This window comes from Narcine bancroftii, chromosome 4 (genome assembly GCF_036971445.1).
Source record: "Narcine bancroftii isolate sNarBan1 chromosome 4, sNarBan1.hap1, whole genome shotgun sequence".
Lineage (NCBI taxonomy): Eukaryota > Metazoa > Chordata > Chondrichthyes > Torpediniformes > Narcinidae > Narcine > Narcine bancroftii.
Genome location: NC_091472.1, coordinates 206,101,256 through 206,124,350, shown reverse-complemented (window position 1 = coordinate 206,124,350; position 23,095 = coordinate 206,101,256). Strand labels below are relative to the sequence as shown.

The following is a 23,095-nucleotide window of genomic DNA, read 5'->3' as shown; positions in this document are numbered from 1 at the left end:
ACATTTGATTATGTGGAGTCTATTGTCAAACACTGTGCAATGCATAGTGAAATCCAGTTATCTGAAATTCAAGCAACTGGCAAAAAAATTGTGGAAAATTAATAGGTAAAAAGTATGCAAGTTTAAATTTGGTGCCTCCTATTAGTTAGTTTCCCAATCCTTTTAGATCCTTTAGTTTACATCCACAATCTCAAGCAACTGTAAAATTCACTTATCCAGCATCTACCAATCCCCATTACCAGGGATTTTACTGAATATATGCATCAAAATTCTAACACTCTGCAGTCAAACAGGTACTTGTAAAGAAAAACAGTAATAGTACACTAATTGAATTAAATTAATAGAGACAGCAATCCACGCTGATGACTCAAAACTGCTCTGCCAAGTTCAGTTCAAAGAGAATCATCAAGCTTTCAGATGATACAACAGTAGTAGGTCTTAGCAGCATCAATGATAGGAGGAGGTTGGGAGCTTGTAAAATGGAGTGAGAACAACAACAACAAGAGCATAAAAACCAGGATTGCCAGGCTGGGAAATAGCTTCTTCCTGCAGGCGTTGAGACTGTTGAATAATCCTAGAAATCCGTAAATTATTTTTATATTCAGTGATTCCCCCCACCCCATCTGTGGTTTCGCTTTCCGCAGTTTTAGTTACTCACAGTCCAAACTGATCCGACTGCCTCACTCTCTCCCCACACAGTCCCCACACTGATCACTACTTACAAATAAAACATGTGCAGGTACAACAGTGAAACCTCATTAGAACGTGATTCATTAATCTGCAGAATCGCTTATAGCGCGGGTGTCTGAGGATCCCAAACTTTGCAAACAAGTTGATTAAAATTCAGAATACCAATATTAGAAGAATACACTTGCCTTCTTTCATTGAAATGGTAATATTTGGGTTTGATTTTCCGTGGGCACTCAGACAAATGTGCATCTGTTCTGCAACTCGGCTGTAATGCGGTATGAAATCTTTGACCTCAACTACTATATTCTAACGAGGCTTTACTGTATATATGGTATTTGCACAATGTCCACATCACATAACACCCAATTTCACAGAACCTATCATGGACATTAAGAGGCGCATACCCTGTATAGGGTTTGGTACTGTCCGGGGTTTCAGGCATCTACTGGGGGTCTTGGAACATATCACCCTGTGGATAAGGGGGGACTACTGTGTATTTACTTTGGATTGCTCTAAGTATATGTCATTTGTGTCTGCACTATGATCTGGAGATATGCTGTTTTAATACATATGTGTACAATCAGATGATAATAAACTTGAATTTGAATCTACACCCTTTGCCTCTTGCCACTGCTGTCCCATTTGTCTCCCCATCCCCATTCTGTACCCTCATGTGAATATTGCCATGAACTAGTCTTATCCCTTTCAGGTTGGAAGTTTTGCTTCCTCCCTGTAATCTTCTCCTCTCTCTGATGGGATTTTCAGGCAAACGACAAGTTGACGTAGAGGCTTACTGCGGACTCCAAGAATGGGTGGGTGTGCAGCGAGCATGGCCTCGTTGGTTTGCTTCTTCTCAGTGCAGTCAAAGGCACAAAATCACCTCCTGTTGGGCTTTTCCTTGCCCATCTTTGGTCAACAGAGACCCAGGTATAGATCAGGGCGAATTGAGGAAGCTCTATTCAAGTGAAGCCAATCATGAAGACCAAAGGACAATCTTTCTTAAATTACCAACACTAAATTACCTACCCACAATCAAATCACACAAAAAGAGAGCAGAAAGAATGAAAAAGAGGGTTAAAGATTTCACCTATCAGATGATATTATCTTTTTCAACTAAGTATGAATGAAAACTAACCACTGAGTTACTATGCAGCAGACAGCAGTGTGCAACACTCTGGGAGGTTAAAGGTAACGGTTCCATTATTGTCATGTAATACTACATTTAGAATGTAAGATAAATAACATTATTTAACCTTTGTCTACCGTAAGGCAGACAGAGAGCCGCCACTTTGCCAGCGCCCCTCGCAGAAACCTACAGCACCTGGTTTTCCCCAGGCGGTCTCCCCTCCAAGTACCGACCAGGCCTGTGCCTGCTTAGTTTCTGAGATCAAACAATACCAAGCATATTCAGGCTATTAGGTGCTGTTAGATAGCATGGGATCCAAAGAAAGGCAGCCAAATGGGTAGAAGATTCAGGTTATGAGTAAAAGCAGACAGTGATGGTGGAAGGCTGTTTTTCAGACTGGAGGCCTGTGACTAGTGGTGTGCCTTAGGGTTTGGTGCTTGACCTAAAGTTGTTTGTTATCTAGATCAATAATTTAGATGACAACATATATGGCATGATTAGTAAGTTTGCGGAAGAAACCAAAGTGTTTGGTGTTGTAGATAATGAAGACAGTTGCTAGCAATTGCAGCAGGATCTTAATCATTTGGACAGAGGAACGCTTGATGGAATTTAATACAGAGGAATGTGAGGAGGAGCATTTTGAAAAGTTTAATGTGGGCAGGATCTACACAGTGAACAGTAAGGACCTGGGGTGTATTGTAGAGCAGAGGGATACCTTGAATGTGGAGGAGCAGATAGATAGAATGGTCAAAAAGGCTTTCAGCATATTAGTCTTCATCAGAGTATTGAGTACAGAGTTTGGGAGGTACCTGTTTAGGAAAAGGGGAAATACAGAGAGACTTGGGTGTTGCTGTGCATCAGTCATTGAAAGTGGGCGTGCAGGTGAAACAGGCGGTGAGGAGGGCGAATGCTCTGTTGGCACTCATAGCGAGAGGATTTGAGTCCAGGAGTAGGGAGATCCTGTAGCAGCTGTACAGGGCCTTGGTGAGACCACACCTGGAGTACTGTGTGCAGTTTTGGTCTCATTATCTGAGGAAGGACATCCTCACCATGGAGGGGGTACAGAGAAGGTTCACTAGGCTGATACTGGGGATGGAAGGACTTGGATATAAAGAAAGGTTGGAGAGACTAGGCTTGTATTCTCTGGGATTTAGAAGATTGAGGGGGGTGGGGATCTTATAGAAACATATAAGATTCTTAAGGGTTTAGACAGACTAGATGCAGGAAGGTTGTTTCCAATGCAGGGAAAAACTAGAACCAGGGGGTCACAGTTTAAGGATAAGGGGAAAGTTTTTTAGGACTGAGATGAGGAAAAATTTCTTCTCTCAGAGAGTGGTGGATCTGTGGAATTCTTTGCCACAGGAAGTAGTTGAGGCCAGTTCCTTGTCAATATTTAAGAGTAGGTTAGGTCTGGCCCTTGTGGCTAAGGGGATCAGAAGGTTTGGGGAGAAGGCAGGATCAGACTGAATGGCGGTGTAGGCTTGAAGGGCCAAATGATCTGCTCCTGCACCTATTTTCTATGTTTCAGTTCTATAAGATGTTGGTGAGGCTTGATTTGAGGTATTGTTTTCAGCTTTGGTCACCGTGCTACAGGAAAGATACTGTGAAGCTGGAGAGGGCGCAGAGAAGATTTCTGAGGATATTATCAACACTCAGGGGCCTGAGCTAAAGGGAGAGGTTAAGTGGGCTTGGGGTTTATTCCATGGTGCACAGGAGGATGAGGATGATCTCTTTTTTTTATATTTTTTAGTTTTCACAGAATTACAGGGTGCAGGTAGGTGAGACTAGAGGAGAGTACTAGAAGGGCCAAAATGGCCTGTTTCCGTGCTGCATTTATAAAATGGTTATTCATGTACATGCGCGTACCCAAAGTCCATATTTGTCCCAACACCTCCCCCCCCCCCCCCCCCCCCACCATGAATACATTCCAAAAACTTATCTCAATCCCACTTATCATGGGGCACACAACCTGTAATGAAAATAAATAACAATGGCAACGCCAAAAAAAACACTAAAAAGAAAGGAAAGAAACTCAAAAGATAGTTTTCGAGTGATATGGGCAAATGCAGGTAGGTGGGACCAGTGTGGGTGGAACATTTTTGGTCAGCAATGGCAAGCTGTACCTGTTTCCTCACTGTATGACTCTATATTCAATGCTGAAATACATTCATAACTAACGTAAGAATGGAAAGTTAAGATTTCCCATGTCGTGCCGATAAAGGAAGCATCAGGTGTGGAATTAAGACATGAATTTAGTTACTGAGCTCTGCATTTGACTGAGACAATTGTAAATGCTTCAGATGACTTCATAATACCCGGGTTGGAAAGAGGCTGAGGAGATTGGGGGTCTGTTTTAAACTGCATTAAAGGAGTCTGGGGTCACACAGAGAAACAGCATAGAAATATGTTCAACAGCCCATTGAGTTGGTATCAATCATCCATTCACACCAATCCAATACGAATCCAATCTCGTCCATTCTCCCCACCACTCTTCAACTCATGCCCAGATTTTACCACCCAAGGGTCAACTTCATCAATTACCAAATGACCAATTACCCACGCATATCTTTTTGATGTGGAAGAATATCCTAAAACTATTGAGAATGTGCAAACTCCACACAGATAGTGTTCGAAATGGGAATTGAATCTACCTCTCTAGCAGTGTGAAGAAGTCGAGATAGAGGGAAGGCAGGACCATCTGAGAATCAGATCTGGCTGCGATGTTCTTCATGGCTGAAAATCAGTTGTGCCTCCCCTTTTGCTTTGACATTTTGTAGGTGATGTTTGTGTTAAAACAAACTGAAGATGCACCCTGAGGATCATTTGTACCACACCAAGGTAAATGCTTTCATCAAAGAAGTCATAAAGAAAAAAAATAAATACTAAGGTTTCAGTCACTCCCATCCTTGCATGCACATTCAATTTATAAAATTCATTATTTCCTATTTACCAAATTTTGTAAGTTATTGAACAGTATGTCTTGTGAAACAAATGGATTCAGCTTAGTAATCAAAGGCACGGTTAGAGTAGCGGTTAGAGCAGTGCTAATAGCGATGTGGGTTCGAATCAGCCACTGTCTGTGAGGAGTTTGTATGTTCTCCTCCAGGTGCTCTGGTTTCCTCCCATATACTAAAGGAGTATGAAGTTAGAAGGATAATTGGTATATTTGGGCTGGAAGGCCTGTTCCTCTAAATTAAATTAAAAACTAAAAAATATTGAAGCAAAGAATAACTCACTTGATATCTGCTTGAATCCTGTGGCTGAGTGAATGATTACATTCAGAAACCCATAGAGGCCAGGAGATTCATCATCTGTAAATGACAATGACACGAGTTGTAGAGACCACAAACAGATACACCACTCTAATTAACTCTTTCTTTCATTATTATTTGAATAACTTGGTGAAATTATCTTGCCCAATGATACTGATTAAAGAACCAGCTACCAAAATGACCATGAACATTCTGGTGAGAATGTCCTGCTCCTGTTCCCATTGGTTAGGGTCCTAATGAGGCAAAGTTCAATCACATCTCTGTGGACATACACACGTGTTTCATGCTCTCCTTTTTCTTTCCTGTATATTGTTTCAGTCACGATGAGGAAGAACACATATACAGGTACTTCTTAATTGGTCACCTTCCCATCAAATCACAGTTCTTACTTCTCAATTAAATGCCAGCTGTACATATTCCCTTGGTTAAAAACTTCAAACCTGCATGTGAGGATGTGATTTAAATTTAAATTCCTGGGAGTCACTCTCTCAGAGGATCTTTCCTCGACCCAACACACCAAGGTCAAGAGTTTGCAGAGATTCGGTATGACATCTGAAACCCTAGCAAACTTCTACAGATGTGTAGTGGAAAGCATGCTGACCAGCTGCATCTCAGCCTAGTATGGGGGCACTAATACCTCTGAATAGAAACCCCTGGAAAAGACAGTGAACAGAACCTAGTACATTATGGGTAAAATCCTCCCCACCATTGAGAACATCTACAAGGAATAGCGTTCGAGATGGGAATTGAATCTACCTCTCGAGCAGTGTGAAGAAGTCGAGATAGAGGGAAGGCAGGACCATCTGAGAATCAGATCTGGCTGCGATGTTCTTCATGGCTGAAAATCAGTTGTGCCTCCCCTTTTGCTTTGACACTTTGTAGGTGATGTTTGTGTTAAAACAAACTGAAGATGCACCCTGAGCACCAGCAATCATCAAGGATCCACAGCACCCAGCATTTGTTCTGTTCTCGCTGGCTGCCATCAGGAAAGAGGTATCGGTGGCACAAGACTCGCAGGTTGAGGAACAGCTGCTCCCCCTCCTCCATCAGACTCCTCAACAACAAAGTCAATCAGGGACTTATTTAAGGACTCTGACTTTGCACATTAGTTATTATTTAATATTTATTTTCTACATTGCACAGTCACTTTGTTCACATGTCTTTCTTTGTATATATTTCTCTCGTTTGTCTAGGTATCTTTTCTTGAATAGTATTTGGAAGTTGAAATTCTGCCTGGCCTGCAGGAAAAAAGAATCTCACGGTTGTATGTGATGTCATGAATGTACTCTGATAATAAATCTGACCTTTGACGTGAGGAAGGCTTGCTGGCCCGAACACCTCCAGGTGGCACAGTGGCACAGCTGGAAGAGCTGCTACCTCACAGCTGCAGAGTCCTGGCTTCAGCCCTGATCTCTGGTGCTCTCTATGCGGAGTTTGCACTTTCTCCCGTGACCAGGCGGGTTTCCTTGGGGTGTTCCTGTTTTCCCTCACATCCCAAGGATGTGTCAAAATCAAAGGATGATCCCGGTCAATTATTGTCTCCAGTGAAATGCCATATGAGTATGGTAGAACCAGGAGGTAGTTGATGGAAATGTGGGAAGATTAGTGTACCATTACTGTAACTGGGCGCTTGATGGGCAGTGAGGACTTAGTGGGCCAAAGGGCCTGTTTGCATTCTGTGACGAATCTACCCAAACAATGCAATGCTGTCCAGTGCTGTCTGAAGAGAGTTATGCCAGCTAATCAGACTGATACTGTCCCATATACAACAAAATAGAAAGTAGAGAGTATCGATTTTTTTATAGAAAGTGAAATGAATATTAATTTTTTTTCTTGGGATTTAATTAGAAACAAAAATAAAAACATACTAGTTTCAAATCTTATTCTGAAAATCATAAAAAAATCCACATTTACAACACATTTTTTTCAGAGGTTAGTTTTGTCCAGAATTTCTCAAATCTATGGTCTGCAGACCACTGGAGATCCAAGGCTTTGTTATCGTTGCTCTGCGGTGAGGTGGCGAAGGCAAATATTGCTAATGTAATGAACAAGTTATACTCCTAGTTTGTGCATTGCTTCCCAGGTATGAAGATCTGGATATGTCAGAGCGCCTGCAGGGCATTCTGAAAGGGGAGGTGAACAACCAGTTGTCAATATGAAGGTATCAACGATACAGGAAAATACTGGGATGAGGGCCAACAAGCTGAATTTAGGAGTGAGGGGATAAATTAAAAAAGACTTCAAATTACATAAACAAAAATAAAAGCCTGGTAGGATTTCTACCTGCCTACGGGCTAGTCAGAATGGGAACAGCAGGAAGAAAACGTGGCTTGAGCAGTGGTGGAGGAGGGAGGGTTTCAAATTCCTGGGACAGGGAAACTGGACCTGGAGGAGGTAAGACGAGGACAAACCAGGCAGTCAACAGCAGGACTGAACCAGCTTAGAACTTCAAATATTACAGCACAGAACAGGTACCTTAACTCACAATGTGGTGCCAACCTATGTAAACTAATCACAATAATCAAATTTTCCCCATAACCCTCTATTTTTATTACATCCATGTACCTATCTAAGAGTCCTTTGAATGTTCCTGTTGTACCAGCCTCCACCACTACACCAGCAATGAATTCCAGGCACTCAATACTCGCTGTATAAAAAGCCTACCTCTGACATCTCTCCTAAACTTTCCTCCACTCACCTTAAACAGATGTCCTCTGGCATTTGCTGCTGGAAAAGATGCTGGCTCTCAACCCTTTCTTTGTCTCTCATAATCTTTTATACTTCTATTATGTCTCCTCTCTTCCTTTGTCAACCTTGCTTCATATGACATATTTTCCAACCTGGTTAATCTCCTCTGCTCCCTTTCCAAAGTATCAACACATGCTTGTTGTAATGAAGTGACCAGAAATGAATGCAATACTCCAAGTGAAATGTAACCAGAGTCTTATAGAGCTGCAACATTACCTCACGACTCCTGAACACAATCCCCCAACTAATGAAGGCCAACATACCACATGCCTTCTCAACCATTCTATTAACTTGAGTGGCAACCTTGAGAGATCTATGAACTATGAGGACCTGGCCTCAAGATCTCTGTTCTGTCACACTTGGTTATGAACCCTACCATTAACCACATAATCAAACTTCAAGTTTGACATTCTAAAGTGCACCCTTTCACACTTAGTGGATTGAACTCCATCTGCCACTTCTCTGCCCAACTCTGCATCCTGTCCATTTCCTGTTGTAACCTATGATAATCCTCCTTGCTACCCACAACACTTCCAACCTTTATATCAAACTTACTGACCCATCCCTCCTCTTCTTCATCCAAATCATTAGCAAAAACCACAAAGAGCAGCGGTCGCAGACATTCCTATTGAACTTCTCTGGACCTTTAGGCAGAATGCGTTCCATTCACTACTAACCTCTACCAAATCTAAGCAGCCAAGTTTCTTTGGATCTCACAGGTTCTGACTTTCTGAATGAGCCAACCTTGTAATGTCCTTGGGGGATTGTTTGTTTGTGGTCTTGGGAAGGTTTTAAACTAATATGACACGGGAATGACAGAGGGAAGTAATATAGAGACTAAAGCAAAAATTAGGAAAGAGAAAAGTAAAGTGGAGTATAGAAAAGTCAAATGCAAAAGTCATAAAGATTACTTGATTCTGATTTGCGGATGATGTTATAGTGTACTTAACAGAACCAGAACTATCAATAAAAGAATTATATAAGAAATTGAAGGAATATGGAGAAGTGTCGGGTTACAAGATAAACGTAAATAAAAGTGAAGCAATGCCTATGAATAATGCAGATTTCTCAAAATTTAAGAAGAAATCTCCATTCAGATGGCAAATGCAGGCAATAAGATACCTAGGTGTACAAATAAACAAAAATCTAGGCCAATTATATAAACTCAATTATAATCCACTAATGAAAAAATTACAGGACGATTTAGAGCATTGGAAAGAGCTACCACTAACACTGATAGGAAGGATAAACTGTATTAAAATGAACATTTTTCCAAGGATACTATACTTATTTCAGGCACTGCCAATACAACTGACAGAAAAATTCTTCAAAGAGTTAAAGAAAATAATAAGGAAATTTTTATGGAGAGGGGGGAAACCGAGGATAGCACTAGATAAATTAACAGAATGGTATAAACAAGGAGGCTTACAATTGCCAAACTTCAAAAATTTAAGAGCCGCACAATTAAGATACCTATCAGATTTTTATCAAACAAGGGAAAAACCAGACTGGACGAGATTAGAATTAGATAAAATAGGGGAAAAGATACCTGAACACATATTATATAAATGGGACGAAAAATTGGTACAACATAGAACTTCTCCAGTATTACATCATCTCCTCAATATTTGGAAGAAGATCCATGTAGAAAGAAATAAAACAAATTATCAATTACCAAAACTAATATTGACGCAAAATAAGCTACTCCCTTTTACAATAGACAACCTTTCCTTTAGAGAATGGGAAAAAAAAGGGATTAAAAGAATAGAAAATTGTTTTTCAGGAAGTAGATTCTTATCCTTTGAACAAATGAGAGATAAGTACAATATAACTGGAGATACAGCGCTGGCATATTACCAACTGAGATCCTACTTGAAGGATAAATTAGGAAGCAATCTGAGTTTACCAGAGGGAAGTAACCTTGAATATGTGATTACAGATACAATGTTAATCAAAAGATTTATAACAAATATGTATATTAAACTGCAAGAAAAGGAGAATGAGGAAACAAATGGTAAAACTAAACAAAAATGGGAACAAGATTTAAATATAAAGATAAAAAAGGAAACATGGGAGAAATTATGTTCTGGAACGATGAGAAATACAATAAATACGAGGCTACGTATGATACAATATAATTGGTTACACAGAATATACATTACACCGCAAAAGTTAAATAAATGGGACCCAACAGTATCTGATAGATGTTTTCGATGTAAAAAAGAAATGGGAACAACAATTCATGCAATCTGGACATGTGAGAGAGTAGAAAAATTTTGGGATGATCTCAATCAGATATTAAATAAAATAACAGAAAACAATATACCAAAGAATCCAGAGATCTTTCTCCTAAGTAACATAAAAAACAAAGAATTTGGAATTGATTTGGAGGATGCACAAAAAAGATTTGTTAAGATAGCCCTAGCCGTAGCAAAAAAATGTATTATGTCAACCTGGAAATTGGAAGATAATTTGAAAATACAACAATGGTATATAGAAATGAATAAATGTATTCCATTAGAAAAAATAACATATAGTTTAAGAAATAATATTGAAATATTCGAACAAGTATGGGAGCCTTACATTAAATACAATAGCGAAAACCTACCGGGGACAAACATTACCTAAGTTGATGGAAGGAGAAGGAAAGAAAAGAATGGACTCTGTAGAATTTCTGGTGCATTTTTGTTGAATGACAACATTGTCTGACTGAATTAATGCAACCTAGATTGTATACCTAAAATGGATGAGGGGGGGGGTGGGGGGGTGGCTTGGGAGGAGGGAAGGGGGGGGGAGAAAAAGTCACTGTAAATGTGTGAAAAAGAAAAAGTGTATATCATGGCTATTGTGATTTATGGTGTGAAAAATAAAAAATTTAAAAAAAAAGATTACTTGATTCTGAAAGACTTTATCTGAATGCCCATAGTACAGTAAAAATTCCTGATATCTGGCACCAATGGGGATTGGTAGATGCCGTATAAGTGAAATGCCCGGTTGCCTGAGACTGCATGTTGTGTGAAAGGAGAACTAACGGGGAAGCATGACAGTTTTAAACTTCCTTAATTTTTACCCATTTATTTTTCATGATTTTTTTTTTGCCGGTTGCTTGAGGCTGCCGGTGGCTTGAATTTCGGATAATATGTATTTTATTGTATTTGGAACAAAGTCAGTGAACTTGCAACACAAATCAGCACAAAGGGATATGATTTAGTGGCCATTACAAAAACAAGATTTGCAATTTGGAAATTATTGGGAATTAAATATCCAAGGGTATTTTCACAAGATCACAAGAAAAAGGATCAGAAACAGGCCATTTGGCCCATTGAGTTTTCTCCATGAAACCACCCTGAGCTAAACTGTTCTTGCATCTAGTTCCAAGTTACAGCCTTATTCTCTATTCTATGATACCCTGACTAATTAGATACCTATCAATTTCCCCTTTAAATTCCCCCAATGATCCAGCCTCCACACTTACATGTGGCAACAAATTCCACAAATCCTCTGCCCTCTGGCTAAAGAACTTTCTCCTCATGTCTGTTGTCTTTTTAATTCTAAGACTGTGGTCTCTTGTCCTGGAATCACCCAACAGGGGAAACATCTTATTTACATCCACTCTGTCCAATCTATTCATTATTCAAAATGTTTCTATGAGATCCCCTCTCATTCTTCTATATTCTAATGAATAGATTCCAAGAACCACTAAGTGTTCCTTCTCATTCCTGGAATCATTCTGGTAAACCTCCTCTGTACCTTCTCCAACCTTGCTATATCCTTTCTAAGATTGGGGGCCCAAAACTGCACAGAGTTCTCCAATGAGGTCTCACCAGTGCCCCATAGAGCCTCATCTACCCCTCTTTATTCTTATACCCAATCCCCTTTGAAATGAATGCCAGCATAGCATTTGCCTTCTTTACCACCGATTCAACCTGGTGGTCAACTTCCAGGTTATCCTGCATGAGGACACCCAAATCCCTTTGCACTTTTCTCCCCATCCGAATAATAATCCGTCTGTTTATTTCCTCGTCCAAAATACACAATGCACATTTCTCAACATTATATCTCATCTGCCGTTTCTTTGCCCATTCTCCTAAACTGTCCAAGTTTCTCTGGTATCGGGGAGGATGGAATGCTCTTAATTAAAGATGAGATCAGGGCAACAAGGTTAAAAGTGATACAGTTGGCGTTGTGATTAGCGCAGTGCTATTACAGACCCAGCAACCAGAGTTAGAATCCACCGCTGTCTGCAAGGCTTCTCCCTGTGATTGCGTGGGTTTCCTCTGGGTGCTCTGATTTCCTCCCATGCTCTAAAAGTGTGCAGGGTTTGCAGGTTAATTGGTCAGATGGATGTATTGGGGTGGTGCGAGGTCTTAGGTCAGAAGGGCCTGTTACCATGCTAGATCTTGAAATTAAGATTAAAAGATATAAGGAGCAGAATGCTAAATCCATCTAGACAGATATTTATGAATAGTAAAGGGAAAAAGAAAACTCACTGTTGGGAGTTGTCAACAGGATACTAAATATTACAGTAGCACAAGTAATAAACCAGGAAACGTGTGAGACATGTAAGAATGGAATGACAGTTGTCATGGGGGACTTTAACTTGCACAAAGATTGAATGAATCAAGTTGATTGAGCCAGTCTTAAGGAGGACTTCAATGATAGCTTTCCTGAACAGCATGTAACTGAATGTAAAGGTTAAAACCTTGTGTTTTTGATCGTAGTTAATTTTGTGCCTATCCCTTTAAGAAAAATTATTGTTTGTAGTGTTACCATAGTGACTATGATGTCATATGCCATAATATCTGAGCAGAGCGAGAGTTTGCATCTCATTTTTCGAAGAATCATGATAGAGATGTCAGCTCGAGATACTTTTCTTTGTATTCATCTTATTTTATCTTATTTTGTCTTTAATTTTGTTTATTTTTTATATCTGTTTAAAGTTGAATATCATTATTACAGTTTTTGCTTTCTTAATTCATTGTTATGAAAATCTCAGTGCGAAGTTATGCAAAATATTTATCTGTTTTATCAACGAATTAAAGCTATTTAAAGCTGCATCTATGAAGTTTGGTTTATTGGATTAATAAGATAGTAATTCGAAATATCGTCGCTCACATTTCCTTGAAGATGACACATTTTGAAATTGGGAAATAATAACTTGGAAAGTGTCATCTATACTGAACCTACAAGGAATATGTTCTCTTTGATTTGGTCCTGTGCTAAAATTAATGATCTTGTCATTTGAGATCCTCTAGGAAAGAGTAACCATAGTATGATTGAATTTCTCATGCATGCGGAGGGTGCAAGAGTTCGATCTAGAGTTCGATCTAAAATCGATGTATTATACTTGAACATGGGAGACTACAATGGGATGAGGGAGAAGTTGGCTTGCATTGACTGAGAACACAGCCAATATGGTGGGTCAGTTGAGGAACAGTGGAAGACTTTCAAAGAGTTTTCACAGTGCTCAACAAAAGTTTATTCCAGTTAAAAGCAAGGATAATCAGGGTGCAGAGAGTCAGCCTTAGAAATAAAGGAAGGCATCGAATGAAAAGCTCATGCATACAAAGTTGTGAAGAGTAGTGGGAGACCGGAAGATTGGGAAAACCTTAAAAAGCAATAAAAAGAATCATTGGGCAAATAATCAATCACAATTGAGGCAAACAAGCAATGAGGTTATAGAACAAATACAGATTAAAGGGGAGGAGGTGCTTGCTGTCTTGAAGCAAATAAGGATCGATAAATCTCCAAGACCCAATAAGATATTCCCTTGGATCTTGAGTGTAGAAATTGAACAGGCCCTGGCAAAGATATTTAAAATATCCTTATGTTATTAGGTGCCAGAGGATGGGAGGATAGCTAATGTTTTCTAGTGTTTTAAAAAAAGGCTCAAGAGTAGGGCGGTACAGGTTGGCGTAGTGGTTAGTGCAATGTCTTTACAGCGCCAGTGGTTGGGACCGGGGTTCGAATCCTGCACTGACTATGAGGTTTGTACATTCTCTCCATATCTACGTAGGTTTTCCCTGGAGGCTTCAGTTTCCTCCCACCATTCTAAATGTACCGAGGCTGTAGGTTAATTGGGAATAATTGGACAACACAGACACATGGGCCGAAAGGGCCTGTTACCATGCCACTGACGTCAGACTAATTGGCCTATAGTTTCATTTTTTCTGTCTCCCACCTTTCTTAAATAGCGGAACCACATTTGCAACCTTCCAGTCATCTGGAATCATGCCAGAGTCTATCGACTTTTGGAAAATCATCACCAATTGGTCCACAATCTCCAAAGCTACCTCTTTTAGAACCTGTGGGTATACCTCATCCGGTCCGAGAGATTTATCACTCTTTAATCCATTTATCTTGCCTAGCACTACTTCTCTAGTAATCCTAACTGCATCTAATTCTACTCCCTGAAATCTGTCTGTCAGGTATATTGCTAATGTCTTCCACGGTGAAGACTGACGTAAAATGTTGATTAAAGTTCCTCTGCCATCTCTTTATTACCCATTATAATTTCCCTAGCATCGTTTTCAATTGGTCCTATGTCTATCGTATTTCTATTTTACTCTTTATATATTAAAAAAAACTCAGTATCCTTTTTTATATTGTTTGGCAATCTCCTTTCATAATTCATTTCCTAATGACTTTCTTTGTCCCTTTCTGTAAGTTTCTAAAGGCTTCCCAGTCCTCTGATTTCCCACTAAATTTAGCTTCCTTGTCTGCCCTCCCCTTTGCTTTTATCTTAGCCTTTACCTCTTTTGTTAGCCACATTGGTGCCATCCTTCCTTTGACAAATTTCCTTTTCCTTGGAATATATCTATTCTGCATGCTATTTATTACTTGTAAAAATAGCTTCCAATTCTGCTCTCCCATCCCTCCAACTAGTTTGCTTTTCCAGTCAACTTGAGCCAGTTCTTTTCTCAAGCTATCATAATTTCTTTTATTCTACTGAAAAATTGATACACCCGATAACATCTTTTCCTTTTCAAATTTGAAACTAAATTCAACCATGTTATGATCGCTACTTCCCAGAGGCTCTAATACCTTTAATTCCCTAATGACACATCACCCAATCCAGAACTGTGGATCCCATGGTGGGCTTATCAACAAGCTGTTCCGAAAAGCCATCCCTTAAACTTTCTACAAACTCTCTCTCCTGGGATCCAGTAATTTCCTGCACTTCCTAATCCCCTGTCATGTGAAAATTCCCCATAATTATTTTGATATTATCCTTGTGACATGCCCCTTCTATTTCCAGCTGCAACTCATAGTCCACTTCCTGGCTGTTGTTTGGGGGCCTGCATATAACCCCTTATAATTTCTCAATTCAACCCATAATGATTCTACCACTGTTGACCCAATGTCCCTTCTTTCTATGGATTTAATGTCATTACTTATCATCAGAGCCACGCCTCCATCTCTGCCTACCTTTCCTATACACTGTGTACCCTTGGATATTGAGCTCCTAATCACATGCTTCATTGAGCCATGTTTCAGGAATGGCCACAATGCCATATTTTTTAAGCTGAATCTGTGGAACAGGTCATCTACTTTCTTTCTAATGCTGCTTGCATTTAAGTACAGTGCCCTTAGACCTGCTACTGATATCATTTTTACTGTATACCCGTTGAACACTTTCTCCTGCCTGCTCACCTACCTTTCCTTTTTGTCATCATTGACCGACTCTTCTATTTTCCTCTTTCTCTGCCGTAGCTCCCTGTCTCCCTACTATCCTAATCTCTTCACTCTTATTTTGATTCCCACCCCCCTGCCAAACTAGTTTAAATCCTCCCCAACAGATCTAGCAAACCCTCCTACCAGGATATTGGTCCCCTCCTGTTCAGGTGTAGCCCATCCCTTTTGTAGAGGTCTGGCCTTCCCCAGAAATGATCTCAATGTTCTAGGAATCTGAAGCCTTGTCCCCTGCACCAACTCTTCAGCCACGTATTCATCAGCCATAACTTCCTATTTGTACCCTGTCTAGTGCGTGGCACAGGCAGCAATCCTGAGATTACATCCTTGAGGTCCTACCTTTTAAATTCCTTCCTAACCCATAAATTCTCTCATGAGGACCTCATCTCTTATCTGTGTCTTTGGTCCCCATGTGGACCACATCCAGCTGCTTCCCCTCCCCTTCCAGAATGCTGTGGAGTCGATCTGAGACATCCCTGACCATGGCACCTGGGAGGCAACATACCAACCTGGAGTCTCTATACATTCCAATAAACATCCTCTTTGTCTTCCTAACCAACAAGGCTTTCTGCTTCTCAGCCCTTCACTTCTGAGCCTCTGGGCCAGAGACTTGACAGTCTTGACTTGTCCTTGGTAGATCGTCCCCACCAACAGTGATGAACATGGTGAAAGGTTTCACCAGAAACATTGTGACCATGGAAAAGTAGTATCAGAGCAACTGGAATTCATCAATGTGGGCTGACTATTATTGGACACTGACAAGATTGGCATCAGATGCTGAGTACAAATGAAAATCAGCTGCAAAACATTTTTAGGTCAGTTGAACTAACGCAACGTGTCAGCATCTACATGTGATTAAATGTGCTAAATTCAATAAAAGTTAATTTGCTGTTTCTTCGGCTTCCTATGTGATACAGCAAATCTGAAATTATCTTTATGTTCAGCTTGAAGTTACCTATCATAATCTTCATTATTTTTTAAGGAAGCAAACCGTATGAAAAATTTGTTGCCCAGTGTTAGGAATAGTTAGCTTGGCTTTGTGTGGTAGGTTGTGTTTACAGAGGTTACTGGGAAAGTTGATGAAGAAAAGGCCATGGATGTTGTCTACAATTACTTTAGTCGGGCCTTTGAAAAGTTCCCGCATGGGACATTGGTCAAGAAGGTTCAGTCGCTCAGTGTTCAGGATGAGGTAGTAAGATGGATTTAACAGAAGCCATAATGTGATATTAAACAAGAAAGTCTGCAGACGTTGTGAATGCAGTTTACATAAAATTGAGGGAGAAACTCAGGAAGTCATGCTGTGTTCTTTTTGTTGCAAAGATAGATACATAACCAATGTTTCTGGGCCAGAGCCCTCCGTGAACGTATGAGCAAAATGCAGCCAGGCGACTGAATAAAATGGTGAGGAGCACAGGTCCACAAGCAAGAGGTCATAGGTGGATAGGAGCGGGAGGACAGAAGAGAAAAGTGATAGGGGAGGGAACAGCTCACTGAATGAAGAGGGAGGGGGTGGGTGGAGCTGGAGGAAAGGAGACGGGGTGACAGGAAACAGGGGAGTGGCCTAATGGAAATTGGAGATTGCTATCTGGGCATTAGTAGATAATTGGCTCTCTGACTAGGGGCCTGTGACCAGTGGTGTACTTCAGCAATCAGTGCTGATTCCATTATGGTCATCTTCATCAATGATCTGGATGATAATGTGGTCATTTAGATCAGCAAGTTTGCAGATGACACAAACACTGAGGGTACAGTCGACAGTGAAGAAAGCTTTCAAAGCTTGCAGTGCAATCTGGACCAGCTGAAAAAATGGGCTGCAAAATGGTAGATTGAAGTTAATGCAGACAAGTATGAGGCATTGCGCTTTGGGAGGACTAACCAAGGTAGAGCGTGCACAGTAAATGGTTGGGCACTGGGGTGTGCAGTAGAACAGAGGGATCTGGGAATGCAGATATACAATTCCTTGAAAGTGGCGCCACAGGTGAGAATAAATTGGGAAGTTGTGTAAGACATTAGTGAGGATAAATCTGGAATATTGTGTGATGTATTAGTCATTTAACTGTAGGAAAGATATCAGTAAGATTGAAAGAGTACAAAGAAGATTTACAAGGATGTTGCTGGGAATGGAGAAGCTGAGTTACAGGGATAGGTTGAATAGGTTAGGACTATATTCTCTGGAACATGGGAGAATGAGGGGAGATTTGTTATACTTAGGTAAGTTACTCTTAGCTCCATTTGGAATGAGGAAGGCCTTAATCTCCAAATAAATGGCTGGAAAGTGAAATTTGCATTCACATGCTGAAGACAAGACAAGCAGCCCAAATCCACTTGGGATAAACACATGATCTCAGAAGACATTTTAACAGGGTTCAGTAAGGAGAGTGGAGACTTGTGTGGTCTGTAAATATTGGTGTAGAATTACTAACCAAATGGTGTGTGCTGCAAAGATTTAGCTGAAGAATGTATGACATTCAAACAAGCTACAGATTCTTTGCTGCTTACCTTCTTTATTGATTGTTAATGGAATGTTGTGGACGGTTTGCAGCTTCACACATGAGTTTGTGAGCGTTTGTAGTTCAACTGTGGTCAAGGAAAAACTCTTAAAGCCTGAAATAAAGAAAATGAACAAAGTAATTTCTTGCGGCGTGATATGGGAAAATCTCGAAACATATCTTTGTTTTGTAGACAGTATCATCAATATTAACTATAGTTGACCAACTTCTCTGAGAAAAGGGCAACACAAGTTTTGAAGTACAAACGTATTTCTGAATAGAGAAGTATTCCGAGAAGCTAAAATGGAGGATACCTTCTACCTTGTTGAGCATTACATAATATTCTGTTGAAAATAACTCATAAGGACATCAATTCAGACTTTAATTTTAATTTGCTCACTGTCTCAAGATGCTGAAAGCAGGTGGAAAGCGACTCCATGTGGCTTAGATAAAAGTTCATACTCGAGTGGAGGGAGAACTAACGCTTTTATTAGCTTACAACAAAGGTAGGGTTCATGAACAGGCTTCAGAGGGGTTCAGGGTTTAGGCGGGAAACCAGGGTTACATACAGGTCCCTGGGGGGAGGGGCCAGGAGGTGGGACCAGTCATCAGTGCAGGACACCGCTAGAGAATCGCACTTCACTAAATTCACCCCTTCCTTCAGAATTAAGGGTCTGTGGATGAAGAGAACAAGGATCAGAAGCTGGGAATAGACTTAGAAGAGAAATATTTACTATACTATTTATAGATTCAGATGGTCCTGGGGTCTGGAGATCCTGGTGGAGTGCCTTAGCACCAGGGGACTTGGGCTTCTTGAGTCTCCTGGCCCACCTGTGATGGAAGGGTAGTGGGCTGGGCTCTAGCTCGATGATAGAGGGGGGTTCACCCTCCTCCTGAACCGGGTTCCCTGAGGCCCTGAGTGAGTGTGGGGAGAAAAAAACTTGGTAGCTTGTGGGAGCACCACAGTGGGTGCCAGGTCTCTGATGGTGTCCTCTCTGCCATCCGGGTACTCCATAGAGGCATATGTGGGGTTGGCATGGAGCAGTTTCACCCTTTCCACCAGGGGGTGGGACTTGCTTCTCCCCAAGTGTTTCTTGAGAAGGACCAGACCAGGACTAGTGAGCCAGGCTGGGAGTGTAGTCCCTGATGCCGACCTTCTGATCAATGTAAATATGAGCTCATGAGGAGTAGCATTGGTCACAATGCAGATAGCGACCAAATTGAGTGGAGGGCGATGGAGAAGACATCCTGCCAGAGTCTCGAAGGCCTTGTTGCTTCAGGTCAAGTTTGACAGCCTTCCAGATTGTGGTGTCCTCTTTTTCAACCTACAGATTCCCCCAGGGTTGTAACTGGTAGTTCTGCTGGATGCAATGCCCCTCACCAACAGGTATTTTCACAGCTTGTTGCTCATGAAGACTGAGTCCCAGTCGCTATCAATATAGCCAGGATACCCTAACAGGGTGAAAATAGAGTCTCGCAGCTTCATAATGGATGAGACAGACGTGTCTGGGCACGGGATGGCAAACGGGAAGCAGCAGTTCTCTTCAGTGATTGAGAGAAAATAGATGATCCTGTTCGTGGAGGGGAGAGGTCCCTTAAAATCGATGCTGAGCCATTCAAAGGGCCTGTATGATTTAATCAGATGCGCTTTTGACCTGGCATGCGGGTGACCCTTGGATTGCAGAGCTCATTGTGTATGGTCCGCAAATGACCGAAGTGTGCGGAGGCACAGCATCACCTGGACAAGGCATCTGGAGGGTAATTAAGGGCCCCTGGTCAGTAGGCGATGTCAAAACGGTAGGTGGAGAGTTCGATCCTCCACCTAGTAATTTTGTCATTCTTGATTTTGCCCCTTTTGACGTTGCTAAACATGAATATGACAGACCGCTGGTTCGTGAGGAGCTTAATTCTTCTACCAGCCAGGTAGCGCCTCCAGTGCCTTACGGCTTCTACAATGGCCTGAGCTTCCTTTTCCACAGAAGGGTTCCAGAGCTCATGGCCTTGAAGCATTCGTGAGAAAAAGGCAACCGGTCTGCCCACCTGATTGAGAGTAGCAGCCAGGGCTACGTCCGAAGCATCATTTTCCACTTGGAAAGGTACATTCTCGTCCACTGCATGCATGGCGGCTTTTGCAATGTGGCTTCGGAAGTAATTAAAAGCCATCTGGGCTTCAGCTGAAAGGGGGCAAGCGGTGGCCTTTAAGAGGGGATGAACTTTGTTGGCGTATCGAGGGACCCACTGGGCGTAATATAAGAAAGACCCCAGGCCTTTGTGGTGCCAGGGAGGGGAAGCTCTAACGGGGGCGCATCCTATCAGGATCAGGGCCAATGACGCCATTCTACACCATGTAGCCAAGGAAAGCCAGTTATGTAGTCCTGAATACACATTTGTCAGAATTTTAGGTGAGATTCAGGGCTCTCACTGTGTGGAGAAAGCTCTGGAGATTGGTATCACGGTTTCCATGGTGTGGTCACATATAGTGACATTGTTGAGGAAAGGGAAGGTAGCCTTCAACCCATTCTCGTTCATCATCCTGTTCATCTGCTGCTGGAAAATAGACACCCCATTGGTAATTCTGAAAGGAATCCTCTGGAAATGATGGGAGTCGACCGTTAGCTTCAAATGCTGTGTATGGGCGGTCCTTGGAATGGACTGGCAGCTGGTGATAGGCAGCTTTCAGGTCGATGGTCGAATAGTCCTGATAGTATGCGATATCGTTCATCATGTCCGAAATGCGAGGGAGGGGGTTTATGCATCCAGGAGTGTGTATCTGTTAATGGTTTGGCTATAGTGAATCACTAACCTGAACTTGTTTTCCCCTTTTACTACCACCACTTGCTCTCTCCATGGGCTGGTGCTGGGCTTGATGATCCCTTACTCCAACAGGCACTGGGTCTCCATCTTTATGAACTCCCTGTCTGCCAGCTGCACATCTTGTTCTTGGTGGCGATGGCAGACATGTTTGGGAACAGGGGCGGGGGGTCGATGTCAGCATGGAGAGGCTGCAAGTGGATTCTGGTTTTGAGGGCTCTCTGTTCCGAACCGTTACCGGGGGAAAAGGACCAGAAAACCAAGGTCACGCTTGGAAGCCCAGACCCAACAATACTGCAGCACACAGTTCATCTAAAATGTACATGCGAAATTTACGAACTCCCCCCCCCCATCCCTTCAAATGTCAGATGAACCATACAATGTTTGTGTACACGCACCACATGGGACTAGGACGCTAGGAAGATTTGTAATTAGACAGATACATTTTTAAGTTATATTTTTGCACAGTCCGTAAGCCTATGAAACTTTCTGTGGAGTCTGTGTCAATCAGGCATATGGTTGAACATCCATTTACCTTCACCACCATCACTATCGAGTTGCTGAGCTGGCAAGGTCTATTCTGGTCGAGGACCAGTGATGCCAGGTTGCCAGAGATGCCGTTTTCTTCCCTCGAGTGGCCCCCTCTGTCCTGAGTCGACCCGTGCAGGTAAGATGGTGCTGACCTCGTGGCGCAACAAGATAGTCACCCTCCTTCCTCCTCTGACGACGCTAAATTCAAAATTGGGCCACTGCAAGATGGCTGCCGGGCCTTTTCATGCTGTTTCCATAAGCGGCAGGTTGTGCAGCAGGCAATCTCGGGTGAGTCTGGCGCAGACGACTTGGGGCTGGAATCAGATCCAGGAATGGTATCGGCCATGGACTTCCCCAGTCCTACCTTCGCGCAGCAGACCCTTGCCCAATGCCCCTTCTTCCCACAGCCGGAGCATGCAGAGTCTTTGGCCACGCAGTGGGCACGGGGATGCTGTCCCTTGACACAGAAAAAGCACTCCTGGCCTCAGGAAGCGGCAACCTCCGTTAGAGCGGAGGCCGCCGTAGCGGGAGCAGCTGGTACTTGGAAGTACTCGCCCAAGAGCGCAAGTTCGCTGGCCTCAAGGTCGTCATTCTCAAGACTGGCCTGTTCCAGCAATTTGGCCAGCTCAACGTGGCTAGTGAGGTCCTTCCTTCCCAGCTCGAGCAGTTGCTTCTTCACGTGCCTCGAGTGGACCTCTGCGACTAAGATGTCCGAAATCTGTTCATCTTCCTGGATGCAGCCCAAAGCAGCCTCATACCTGCACTTCTTAGCCAGTGTCCGCAGATCCAACAGCTAGTCGTCAATTAACTCTCTGGCATGTTGGTGGCATAGGGTGAGCCAGTGTCTTGCTAGGAACTCGTTCAGGGCCTTCATGTAGCGGGCCTTCCACGCCTTGACAGCGGCTTCGTATGTCGGACAGTCTCGGATGACTGCATACCCCTTCGTCTCTACCCTTGAGATAAGTGCCGACCTCCAGAGCTCGTCTGCATGGAAGATGCCCCTGGTCACATTGAGGTAGGTCTGGAAGCAGTCTAGCCAATAGCAAACTCCTCAGCCATGTCAGAGGACTTGGGGGGGGGGGGGGGGTGGTCTATGAACAGCATACTGGGCTTGAGTAACGCCTCCATCTTTGTTTGTAAGCTAATAAAACTGTGCCGTAGATAAAAGCTTACACTTGACTTGAGGGAGAACTAACGCTTTTATTAGCTTACAACACAAGCAAGGTTCATGAACAGGCTTCAGAGGGGTTCAGGTTTTAGGTGGGAAACCAGGTTTATATACAGGCCCCCGGGGGGAGGGGCCGGGAGCCGGGACCAGTCATCAGTACAGGACATCTCTAGTGAATCCCAGTTCACTAGACTCCAATAATATTGTTGTTCAGTCCCATTCTCCATTTCTGAACAATGACAGTGACAACAGACCTCTTGAAAATCGAACAGATGAAATTTGCCAATTCAAAAAGAGTTGTGAATGCACATGCATTTATTAGTACGTAAATTTTCCACATGTTGAGAAATGCTACAGATTTATACGGATTCTCATTCCAAAAACAGTACCTTATATTTGTTTGGACAGAAAGTTAAGCCTGGTATTAACTGCATGTATCCTTTTAATATGATAGAAATCAGTAAATGCAAATCAGTGGCTGAGACCCAGAAATTAACAAATGAAACTACAATATGTAATTACTTCAGTTGTTAATTATCAGAAGTATTTACATTATCTTTCTGCCTTT

The 23,095-nt window shown here is 42.1% G+C and overlaps 1 protein-coding gene across 2 annotated transcripts in view; it reads right to left on the bottom strand.

Annotated features, from left to right (window-relative positions):
- The window catches only part of LOC138761507 (breakpoint cluster region protein), a 294,540-nt gene that overhangs the window by 94,594 nt on the left and 176,851 nt on the right, over positions 1-23,095 (bottom strand). For both annotated transcript variants that reach the window (XR_011356352.1, XM_069933745.1), the window contains exons 13-14: positions 18,028-18,132; positions 5,053-5,127 (exon numbers count right to left, since the gene is read on the bottom strand). Coding sequence is in view for 1 of the 2 variants with exons in the window: in XM_069933745.1 (XP_069789846.1) it covers positions 5,053-5,127; positions 18,028-18,132 (180 nt within the window). In the remaining variant the exon portion in view is untranslated. The remainder of the gene's footprint in view (positions 1-5,052; positions 5,128-18,027; positions 18,133-23,095) is intronic.